General features: G+C 53.7%; 1 protein-coding gene across 4 annotated transcripts in view; it reads left to right on the forward strand.

Moving 5' to 3' along the window:
• The window catches only part of LOC135110211 (protein glass-like), a 196,201-nt gene extending 183,683 nt beyond the window's left edge, over positions 1-12,518 (forward strand). For all 4 annotated transcript variants that reach the window (XM_064022265.1, XM_064022266.1, XM_064022267.1 and 1 more), the window contains one exon: positions 2,923-12,518. In XM_064022265.1, the coding sequence (XP_063878335.1) occupies positions 3,041-5,500 (2,460 nt within the window). In that variant the 5' untranslated portion in view covers positions 2,923-3,040 and the 3' untranslated portion in view covers positions 5,501-12,518. The remainder of the gene's footprint in view (positions 1-2,922) is intronic.

Consider the following 12,518-nt stretch of genomic DNA (forward strand, 5'->3'; position numbering starts at 1 on the left):
CTCTCTCGCTCTCTCCTCCTCCTCTCCCTCCTCCTCCTCTTCCTCTTCCTAGTTATACCATTGTCGCTCCCACCGTCTCCAGCTACATTGTGTCTCTCTGGTGTCGTCTTTTTTATTCCGGCGTGCGAGTGTTCTCACCTTGGGCAGCTTACCTGTTAATGAGGGAAGGGCGAGGCGGGAGGCGGGGAAGGCGAGGAGCAAGGTGACGGTGGTGGGGGGAAGGGTGGGAGTGAGGAGGGGAGCGTGACGTAAGCTATGACGTCACTGGGAGTCTCGATCATTACTACTATGAGAGAGAGAGAGAGAGAGAGAGAGAGAGATGAGGAGAGAGAGAGAGAGAGAGAGAGAGAGAGAGAGAGACGTAACAGCCACAGATATGCACAGACGTACACCAAGATTTCCATTACACACACACACACACACACACACACACAACACAACACACACACACACACACACACACACACACACACACACACACACACACACACACACACTTCAAACACTCTTTCTACTTTACTCTTATCATTATTAACGGATACTCTTCACCTGCTATCTCTCTCTCTCTCTCTCTCTCTCTCTCACTCTCTCTCTCTCTCTCTCTCTCTCTCTCTCTCTCTCTCCTCTCTCTCTCCTCTCTCTCTCCTCTCTCTCTCTCTCTGTGTGTGTGTGTGTGTGTGTGTTGTGTGTGTGTATCCATACTGGTGAAAAGTAGGTGTGCTGGTAAATACTGGTACGGAGGATGGAAGATACCGGGATACTGGGAGGAAGAAGAGGAGGAGGAGGAGGAGGAAGAGGAGGAGGAGGAGGGTAATGGTAATGGCGCACTACGACTTAATAAATTTTAATCAATATGTGTCAGATTTCATAGAACAGCTGGGTTTGGCCCGGGGAGGAATGAGGGGAGGGGGGAGGGGAGTAGCTTGTACTGGCAGGGGGAGGGGAAGGGGAGGACCAACTGGACTGGTACTGCAGGGGATAAAGGGAGGGAAAACGAGGGGGAAAAACAATGCTAGTGCAGAGGAGTGAGGGGAGAGGGAGAGGGGAGATGAGACAGTAGTAAGTAGCGAGGGGAGCAGAACGGGGAGTGGTCAGTGTCTGGGTAAGAGGGGAATGGGGAGAGGAAAAGGGGAGAGATGAGTACTTAGGTAAGGGGAAAGTGTGAGGGGAAGGTAAGGGACACAGCAGAGGTGATAGGGATCAAAGGGGAAGGTTTTGGCGACTGATGGGGAGAGAAGGAGGGAAGGGGGTGGGAGTCTGTACCGGGGTGTGGGAAGAGAGGGGTGAGGGAAAGAAGGGAAACCAGACAGAGAGAGAGAGGGGGAGAGATAAGAGGAGGAGGAGGAGGAGGAGGAAAAGGGGAAAAGTAGAGAAAATACATTGTCCTCAGACTGGAATCATTTATAGATTGCCAAACTCTCTCTCTCTCTCTCTCTCTCTCTCTCTCTCTCTCTCTCTCTCTCTCTCTCTCTCTCTCTCTCTCTCTCTCTCGTTGGCTGGGTGATGTGTTGTCTCCACGCGCGTGACGTCACAGGGTGCGTCAGAGCGTGGACCAATGGGAAGGCAGAGTGTCGCACGCCCACACACTCACGTCACCACACCAGCCGCGGCTACCTCTGCTGGCCTGCTGTGTGTGTGTGTGTGTGTGTGTGTGTGTGTGTGTGTGTGTGTGTGGAGGGGGTTAGTGTTGTGACTGTGTGAATGTTTGTTGTTACCTTTGTTGTTGGTGGTAATGGTAATGGTAGTAGTGATGATGTTTGATCGTTTTTGGTGTTAGAGAGAGAGAGAGAGAGAGAGAGAGAGAGAGAGAGAGAGAGAGAGAGAGAGAGAGAGAGAGACGCGTAATTAGACAAATACTAAACAGGCAAAAAAAAAAAAAATGACAAGAAAACGAAAACTATGTAAAACAGACAAAAATAATGAATCAATCAGCCAAATGAGGAGAAAACAAATAAATGCAACAAAACATGAGGCGTACACACTCGCCCGTTACGCCACAAACTAAAGATAACACAAAAAAAAAAACAGGACACACACACACACACACACACACACACACACACACACACACACACACACACACACACACACACACACACACACACACACACACATAAAAAAAAGTAGTAGAATTAAGCAACATTGGCCAGGTAAGTCGGGGAACGTCCATGTTTCGTCCCGGCTCACCTGTAGTGCCGCTGAGGACTCCTCCAGGACGCTGTTGAGTGCAGGAGGCGGTGAAGGAGGGGGCGGGTCTTCCTAAGCATGCGTGTTGTATTACTTGTTGTTGTTGACGATGATTTGAGATTGTTGCGTGAGATTGTGGCGTGGTGTTTGTGTATATGTGTTTGTGTGTGTGTGTGTGTGTGTGTGTGTGTGTGTGTGTGTGTGTGTGTATGTGTGTGTGTGTGTGTGTGTGTGTGTGGACTCGGAATATCATAATCAGAAGCAACAAGAAGTATACACTAATATTTAAATGTTAGGCATATTATCATGCAAATACTATAATTTTTACCAACATTACTATACTTCTACTACTACTACTACTACTACTACTATTACTACTACCACCGCCGCCACCGCCGGCGCTGCCGCCGCCGTCAGCTGCCTCGCGTCATCATTCCGTCTCAGCGCTTCCTTTAAGCTCTTGCAACAACCACAAAGTTTTCTTGATGGCTCAGGTGTTTGTGTGCCGTGTCCTGTTTGTGGCGGCTTGTGGGAGCTCCACCACAGGTGTGTGCAGGGGTGCAGGGGCCTGTGGTGAAGTGAGGGCGTGGGTGGTGCGGGGGGGCGACACGTGAGGCAGACGCAGGGCAAGGCCTGGCTGTGCTGGGGTGTTGGAGGGGAGAGGTGCGGGCTGGCCGTTGAGCTTAGCCTGGGGTGTCTCTGCTTTGTAGTTACACGTGTTTTTCTTGTTTACAGGAGTGTCCCTGGCCGGCTGCTTTACGTCCGCGACGATGAGACGAGGCGGGGGCAGCCGGGTCCCACCCACGGCACCCGCCCGAGGGCGCGCCCACGTCCACCCTCCCCTACGCCCACGATGATCAGCGGCGAGCATGGCGCAATCACTGCCAGTTCTGCCCATCACGATCACACGTCCGCTCTGCGTAAGAGGAAGCGGCTCAGCCAGGTGGTGCTGGAGCTGACCTCGCAGGCCGAGCGACGCTCCCCCGACGACAGGCCCGCCCAGGAGTCCTGCCCCAGGGACAACCCACCCCAGGACAAGCCCCCAGACCCCGTGCCCAAGGCGGCACAGGCGGACACAAAGCCCATGTTCGGCAGACAGCCTGAAGATGGATCTCAGGGGCCCGGCCAGGAGCAAGGGGACGAGGCCGGGCTCAGCCCAGGGCTCAGCCCTGGGTCTGGCCTCAGCCCTGTGCCCGGCCACAGCCCGGTTACTGGCCATAGTCCAGTTGCCGGCCACAGTCCAATTGCCGGTCGCAGCCCAGTGCCAGGCCACAGCCCGGTGCCTGGACACAGCCCGGTGCCAGGCCACAGCCCAGTGCCGGGCCACAGCCCCGGCGTCAGCCCGGGCCTCAGTCCACGAGTCACTGTTCAAGATGAGTCAGGAGAGGAAGCCATGAAGGTGGACACGCCTCCCTCGCCCAAGGAGGGCCCAGGGGAGGCCGGCGGGAGCGTTCACCCCCAGGAGGGGCCGCAGCGCTCTCCCGGCGTCATCCAGGTCCACAGATCGGCTGACGTTGCCGGCGGCAGCAGCAGCACCAGCAGCAGCACCAGCAGCAGTTGTGGCAGCGCCGGTGCGGTTAGGTCTCCTCGCACGGTGCAGAGTGACGTGTTTCGCTTTGATTCAGTGGACCGCGAGCGGTACCAGTGCCGCGCCATCAGCGAGGAAGACGAGGAGGTGTTTTCCCCTGGCCCGCCGACGCACTCTCCTCACGCCAGGGATTCCCCCGCCCTGGCCAGGGTCAATTCAGACTCCCCAAAGCTGTCCTTCAGTCCTCTGAGGATCAAGGACCCCAGCATAGACGAGGAGGATCTTGATTTGGACGTAAAGTCCCAGTCGTCCATCGACGTCCCCGCGTCCACCAGCGTGATCCGCGGCATCCCGCCCAAGCTGAGCGTGGTGCGCAGCGACGCCGGGGAGACCTTCACCCACTACCCGCCCTGCTCCTGCCACTTCTGCTCCCTCGCGGGTAGAGACCCTCACCGTTTGGGGCCCTCAGGCCTCCCGCACTCACCAATATCTCCACTCACCCCCACGTCTCCCCACACGCCCATCTCCCCCTCACCCGGCCACAACGTAGAGCACTACTTCCCTCCCACTGTGCACCTCCCTGACCTCTACCGCCGTCGTTCGCACTCTGACTCGGATCTTCAGCTTTGGTTTGACCAGAAAGGTCGCCAAGGCGAGGCCGGAGGGATCAGCAGCGGCAGCCACAGTGCCGCGGGGCCGTCCGGTGAGCAGCCCTCCACCCGCCAGTCAGTGTTACGCACCAGCCGCCCCATCCCTCAGCCCTTGTACATTCCTCGCAAGGCCGGATCCCTCGAGTCCGACCAGTCCTCGCCGCAAGACTCCCCGTTGGACCTGTCTGTGAAGACCACCGGGAGCGTCAAGACCGGCAGCACCTCCAGCACGGACAGCCTGGTGCTGCCCGGCACGGTGTCCCTCTCCTCCCCTCACTCCCCGCTGCTGGCGGCGCCCAAAGACTCCACTCCTCCCCCCCGCTCCCCCGAAGTCCCCGAGTACCGCACCACCTCCCAGTCGCTGTTGCCCGTGCCCATTGTGAAGGGCGATGTGGCGTCTTACGGCAAGGACAGCGTGGCGCTGCGCTACCACCTGGAGGTGTCCCCCGTGGTGGAGGAAATGCCGGCCGGCGCAGACGTGGCCTTCGTGTGTCCGGTGTGTGGCCAGATGTTCTCGCTGCACGACCGGCTGGCCAAGCACATGGCTTCGCGTCACAAGAACAAGCAGCCGGACAACACAGCCAAGACCTACATGTGTGACATGTGCAAGCGCTCCTTCGCCCGCTCCGACATGCTCACCAGACACATGCGGCTACACACCGGCCACAAGCCTTACACCTGCCGCATCTGTGGCCAAGTTTTCTCCCGCTCCGACCATCTGTCCACCCACCAGCGAACACACACCGGGGAGAAGCCCTACAAGTGTCCCCAGTGCCCCTACGCGGCGTGTCGGCGGGACATGATCACGCGCCACATGAGGACACACGCCCGCTACGAGTTGCATGAGTCGTCGTCCATGGAGGAGGGCGGCGAGGTGGCTCGCCCCAGCCTGCCAGTCCGCTCCCTCTCGGAGGAGAACCCCGTGCCTGGTCCGCTGCTGGATCTCCCCCCAGGTATAGGCGGCGGGCAGGTCCACACCCCCCAGGGATCCCCAATTCCGCTTTCCCCGGGGCCCCACACGGGAGGAGCCCAGAATGCCCCCGGCGCCATGGCGGGGCTGGGGATAGCAGGCCAGGGCCTGCTGGCAAGACTGCCGCCGCAGCTCCAGCGGCCCAGAAAACAGGAAGAAGATTGAAGGGCCAAACACGACATGTCTGGTCCATGTGTTTTTGCCTCTTAGAGGTTTGTCTCCAGCTGGAGGTCGTCCCTCCTTGGCAGGGAGGCCAGAGTCCCGCGAGGTGTTCTGGTGTTGTTTGTGTGGCGTAGGCGACCCGCCGCGCTGCCGTGGCCACGGCCAGCCCGTCGCCTGGCGCGACTTGGGTCTGGTTTGTCCCTGTCTGTCTGTCTCCCTGGCTGCCTGGCGCGGCTGCTCGGCCCCGCACTGCTCCTACTCTCGCCGTACAGGCTGTGGGCGGGGCAGGCCGGGGCCGGGCAAGCGTGTTGTGTCAGCACGCGGGTGTCTCAGTGTCAGTGGTCACGTGTTGTGTCGTGTGTGTGCCACGGGGGCGTCTCGGGCGGCGGGTCTGCCGGAGGTGGGCCCTTTGGGGGGGTAGGGAAGGGGCAACACCACCCCTGTTAGAGCAGCCCCGTCGCAGGTAGGAGAGGAAGATTACGGGGCTGCTGCTCCGCCCCCCACACCAACCCCCCACACACAGTCTCTCGGTGTGAAGGTGTTGCCGCGCGCCGGGCCCGGGCGTCCTATGCTCCAGGGGCGCCGTGCCGCTGGCGGGCGGCCGAGCCCCCGCCGGCAGGGAGGGCGCCACTGGTCTAGCTATGGTACCTGCTAATTTAATAAATAGTTATATTACGTTATTGTAAGGTGAGCGCCCTGGGCAGGAGGGCGCCGGAGCCGGCGGGCGGCGGGTCGGTGTCTCTGCGGTGTTGGTCCCTGGCACTCGCCGCTCCCCGCTGTGTGGCGTTCCCGTCTCGGCATGTGAAGCAGCGAGCCAGTGGGTCAGTAAGGCTTGAGCCGTCCAGGACCGCCGGTGCGCCGTGCTGCAGCGCGGGCCTCAGCTGGCTCGGGTCCTGCAGCACGGCGGGCCGCTGGCTCGCTGCTAGCAGTCACACGGTGGCGGGGGGCAGGGGCGCTGCGGGCAGCGCCGTGGCGGGGCCGGCCGTTGCATCCTTTATGTACCATCAAGCGGTGGTCATGTTGATATTCCTAAACGTTCTGTTCTCCTCAGTTCCCGCCTGTAGTGTGGTGGCCGAGTCTTGTCACTGGGTAGAGGCGCTTTGCCTACCAGATATTCACCATAATATATTTTGATGTCTTTCTTTTCCACATCGTCTGAGCCACGTCCTTAGATCACCGCGACCACCACGCTGCCGCACGCTGGGCCCGGGGGCGCTGCTCCCCGGGCCGCCTCACTACCACGCCGGCGGACCGTCCGCCGCACCGGGGCCGCGGCCTCCAGTCACCCCGAACTCACCTTCCGCTCCTCGATGAAAGACTCTCGCTCTGTAATTTATTGTACATTGTGTTCTTGGACAAAGTGATCATATTTTGTTTTGTAAGAAAACTTGACCTTATACTTTAATTATTGTTTTTTTAAGAATAATTTGTATTAATGAGTTGACGAGGTGACAAGACGAGCTTTTAAAAAATCCTTCCCAAGTAGACACACTCCCTCGGGGGCGGCCGTTAGTCCTTCCCTCTGGCGGCGGCCTGACTCCACCTCTCCCCCGCTCCCCCATGGCGGCCGCTGCCTGGCGGGGTCGGGTGTTGCACCGCGCCTCACTCCTCCGCTCAGGCGCGAGTTTTATGAACGCACAACAAAATGTATTTTCGATCTGATTCTCCTGGCCGAGAGACCATTGTCTCTACACCAGACTGACGAATTGTGGTGTGTGCGTCACAAAGATTGGAGTGTGAACACCTGACCCCCGGAGCGGCGGCCAGCAGAGGAGGCGGGATGACGGAGGTGCGGAGGATACGGCCTCACGCATGGCCACCCCCTCCTCCCCTTCCCTCTCCTCCTCCTCCTCCTCCTGACAACATTGTGTTCTGTGTTAGCTTCAGTCCCTGACAAACTCACTGCGCATGTGCCAAAATAAGAGGCCAGTTTTTCCTTTTATTTAACTGATTAGCTCTCTCTCTCTCTCTCTCTCTCTCTCTCTCTCTCTCTCTCTCCGCCCGTCGCTTGTCATTTGTACATATTCATTGTTCCGTGAAGCTTCGTGTCTGTGTCATTCACCGGTTACCTGTGACTTATTACCTGCCAATCCTTCACTAGTTAGGCCTCATTTGACATTTATTTTCTTAAGTATATGTTAAACTTATTTATGTGGATTGTACATATTATGACTATTATTATAATTATAATTACTAGTACTTTTATAATTAACTGTTCTTTATTTCTATTATGATGATTTTTCTTTATTTATTATTTTTTTTAACATAAACACTCCCGTGAAAAAGACATGAATTCTTGTCATAGCGAGAAGTTAAGTGTTAAGGTCAAGGTGCTCTTAGGTCTAGAGGGGCTAAAGTCGAGGTGTGGCGAAAGGCCTAAGAAGCAAACGTTGGATAGCACTGTCTTCTGCCGCCGAGCTGGGCACCGCTGGCCACGGAGACTCGCCGCTACCACCACCATCACCAGTAGCCACCCTCCCCCCACGTGTGTTCCGTGCCGGCTGTGATATCTTGGCAGGTATGCAAAAGTTAATCCTGAAAAATAAGAAGGATATGAGCGTTGGCGTGACCTGACGTGACGGCGTGACGGAGGAGGCCATGAGGGAGGGCGTGGCTGTGGTGGCGGTGGTGGTGCTGCTGCGGAGATGTCACTGTGTCACTCTTCACTCCTGGCCGGCGCGTGTCCAGCCCAGCGGTTCGAGTCTCCTCCACTTGTGATAGCTGACAGCCTCTTGACAGCCCCCAGTCCCCAACTCACCCCTCCTCACCCCACCCTCACTCCCCCCTCACCCACCCTCGTCTGTCACCGAAGCATCGCTCGTTCTTTGGTCATTCATTGCTCCAGGCGTCAGGTGTATTTTTTTTTTTTTTTACCAAGGCCAGCATTTTCTTTATTTTTGAACTGGTCAGAATGTCACTTTTTGCTACTAGTGATCATTTTTTTTATTTTTTTATAATCTTTGCCACCTTTTGTCTCAGCGCCCAGTGGGAGAAGCCGGAGGGTGGCTTTCCTGGCTTTCGGGGAGGGACGAGTGTCAACATTTCAATTACATTACTATTAATTACTTATTATTGGCAGAATTATCATTGTGCTCGCTATTGGCAGTCATTATTGAAAGGTCAGCATAATGTCAACATGTGCTGATATATTTTCCCAAAAGAAAAAAAAAAAACACAGCGAAGCTGTGAAGCCACAGCAGTCACTCCTCGCAGCTCCAGGTCTGCCAACCCTCCCGTGTACATTGTTCAGTGGACATACCACCCATCTACTCGAAGCACCGAGACGGAGTGGCGCCGTGGCCCTGCCTAGCGGGGCCTCGAGGGAGGCGCAGGAGTGTGAGGGCGAGCAGCGGGCGTCGCCGCAGCGCAGGTTGTGTCGGTGGTGCTCCACGCGCTCGGAACGTGAATCGAACTCATTCAGAAGCCAGTTACTCAATTCCGCGTCTTTGTTCTCTAAATTTTGTAGAAACTAACATGTGACCAGAAGGGCGCCGTGAAGGAAGCGCTGTCTTGCCTTACAGTCTAAGGAGATGGTTGTAATTTAGATACTTGATGAAGCACATTGTACACTTGCTCAATGTCTGGCCTGTCTAACTCCCTGCATTAGATCACCAGTTTCCTGCAGTCACTGTGATGAGTCTGACTGCGAGTGTCAGGTTCATTGTTCCTCATGAGTTCGATGCTCACTCCGGGCGGCGCGAGCACCACGTCTGAAGCGGTTGTGACTCTTCGTAAGTTTTTCTCCTCGTCGTGTTCAGGTGTTCCGTCTCCGCCTCACTGCCTCCCAGCCTCTGCTCGAGAAAACGGCGAACAAGCAAACCTGAAAACTGTGACACATAGTGTTGCGTGACCTCGAGGGAAGGTGTGGGTGTGTGTCGGTCTCAGCTGTGTTCCCTCACCTGTCACAAGGCTCAATATGTGTGGCGTAACTCATCACGTCACGGGCGTTTCTCGTGTCCGCTGCTGTTAGTGTAGATTGTTAATTCACTTGTTTACATACAAAAATAACAAATTCTTATATATATTCTTACTCTGATGGTTAAAATCCTGTTTGGCCCCGAATTAATGTTTTCTGAGAGCTGCAGTAGTGAACCTTTTGTTACTTTTGTGGGTAATAGATTGTGATATGTCCAACTTTTGGAACTGAAACATATATATTTGCATATTTGCTTGATGTAAAACACACAAAAAATATTATTAATCGGTGAGATTGATTGATTTTGACGCGACAAAAATCTATGTATTGTCTTCGCCTTGTCTGGCCTTTAAATCACTCTCAAGGCCTCGACCCAGCACCCAAACCCTTGGATCCAGTACAACTGTGCTTCAGCCTTTATAAAAATTATCAACAAGTGAATGTAGGGACTTATAAACACACACACACACACACACACACACACACATTGGCTGTTCAGAGATTTTATCTCCCTGGTGTTAGGAAACGCGGGGTCGTTATCTCAGTCGCGGGAGTTGTTGGTTCGTAATCACTCATTCGAATCAGTTCAAAACGCCGCCAGTGACCCACCCACCCCCTTAGTAAACCCAGGATATATGTACATAATATACATAAAATAAAATAAATATATATATATAGATCAAGAGTTTCCATAATTAGACGTTCAAAAACACCACCATACGTGTTACCTGTCCCCCGAAGCCCGTTAATTAAGCACGCACCTGCTCCACCACGACGAAATTCTTAACTCTTAGGTCATTATATTTTTGTCAGACCCTGTCATCTGCGAGGGACTTAATCTCCTGTTGGTCAAAATTTGCTGTACATTCACCAAACTTGCAAATAAAGGACAATATATAATAATAACAATAATAATACGTAATGATAATAATGTTAAAACAAAGCTTCATGTCAGCTGCTTCAATGCTTCATCGAGACGAGATTCAGTGCCCAAATACTCAAATTTATCCGATATATTGTTATTTTCCATCACCACCACCACCATCACAACCAATCCCTTGCTCGCCGCCGGGTGTTGTAGATCCTTGCTGCCCGGGACGAGTGGCGGGCGTGCCGGGCCCTTCACTTCTGCGGCGCGACGTGTGGCCAGATTGTGTTCACTTCCACGCCTTCCAACAACAATAGATTTTATTTTTTGCAGTAAAGTGCAGACATTTAAAAGTACACCCGGAAAGAGATTGAGTTTATTTCTTGGATCGGGGTAATTTTTATACAGTGGAAAGCATGTTTTTTTTTTTTTTTTTTTTTTTTTTATTAGTTTACACTTATGGTCGTTACTTTCTGTAGGGTGTCGTGTAAGGTGTTTAGAAGGTTGCCGTCACGCCGCCAGTATTCATAACTCACCCACGGAAGTTCGAGGTAGACATGGGTTGTACAAAACACGTAATAAAATCAAGTAAGCCTCGTCTCCAGACCACCTGCCCAACACCCAACACCCAACCCCCGCTGCTTCACTGCTCCAGCCCGGCCGAGGTGTTTCACTCCACGTAGCTTCGATCTGTTACGTTAGGTTTTCTTTCATCTTTTTAACGAAAGTCACTTGTCCCAAAACTCTACTAATGTTGTTACCAAGGATCTTACATTTGTCCTCAATTCTTAAGTGCTGTTATGTTGATGACTCTTGGTCCTGTCCCGCGAGGCCTGCGGAGCATGTGTAGGTTGAGATATTTTAGGTGAAGACCAACCACGGACCGCGCGTCGAGACCTCCTCACTCCTGCCTCGAGTTGGACTTCAGGTGCACGATGCCTCCCGGCCTGGCGCGGGCTTGACTCTTGTAACTAACTGCCTATTTTATTTTTACAATTTCACGATACAATGTACATGTTCTACCATTGTGGCTGTTTATTATTATTACCGTTTGTAATTAAATTATTTGTGTGGTGATATTTTACACCTGATATCATGTTTACGAGCAGATTTTAAGTACACTTCTCATAGGCCTTTATTTCTCGAACTGTGACACTGAGGCGCGCTCGACAATTAGCGGGGCGCGGCGCTCCCCGCGGCAGGATTGTCTAGCGCGTCCTTCTGAGACGTGAAGAGCAGTTTTTGGGTCAGTTCATCCCCTCCCATCAGACTTTCGCAAAATTCAGCCTGACAGCCAGCGTGTTCCATGTCTAAAATGCCATAAACTCCATTAATGAAGATCGTCTTTTCGATCTCGCTTGTGTGTCACGAGAGTCTGGTTTGGCGCGAAGCTAAAAGCTGCGGCAACTTGATGTCTTATCACGGTGACGTCTGGTCCTGGCGTGGCCTTGACGCCTTGCTGTACCGAAGCCTCAAAACTGCTGCTTCAGGTCCTCGTTCTTGCTCAACGTGCGTGGCTGCCGTGTGGACCAGAGACAAGGGGCCTGCAGGGAGGGAGGGGGGGACGCAGGCGCGCCCCCACTCCCTCCGCGCCCCTCCACCACCACCACCTTCACTCACCAAAATGGAAATTCACCCACACAGCCCCACCTCCTCAGCTCCCCATTGGTGCGGGAGACAACCCAGCAGCTCGTCCACACGGTACGACCCTCGCCCCAAAGTGTTTCACTGAACACAAATATTTAAGTCCACGCCGACGACGGAATCGGGAAGACTTAGGCTAAATAAAGAAATGTCATAGTAATGCTAATACTAATAATGATAATACCCTTGAATTCGCCTCCTCAAGTCAAAACAAATAATGGATCTGTGTTGTTGTTTTGTTCGTAGGTAATAATTGCCTTGGACTGCGGCGGTAAACACTGCTGAAGAAAGGAAGGAAGGAAGGAAAGAAGGAAGGAGTGGAGGAGGAGGAAAGCAGTGTTGTCCGTGTTTAGCTTAATGAGTGTTTCCCCGTGAGTGTATCATTAATGTTGATTTTTGTTGGGCGGATGTCCCCACCCTTCATTTGGCGAAATGTCCCAAAATCGTGAGTGTTCCCGGTCCGTTGCGACGTTGGACACTGTACCCAACCTGTCCCGCGCGTAAGACACGATAAAAAATAACAAAAAAATATCACTCTAGAGCTTTGAATAGTTCCAAATATATTTTGAATAAACATGGGATTTTTGTCACAA

Source organism: Scylla paramamosain, chromosome 20, assembly GCF_035594125.1.
Source record: "Scylla paramamosain isolate STU-SP2022 chromosome 20, ASM3559412v1, whole genome shotgun sequence".
In the NCBI taxonomy this organism is placed as follows: domain Eukaryota; kingdom Metazoa; phylum Arthropoda; class Malacostraca; order Decapoda; family Portunidae; genus Scylla; species Scylla paramamosain.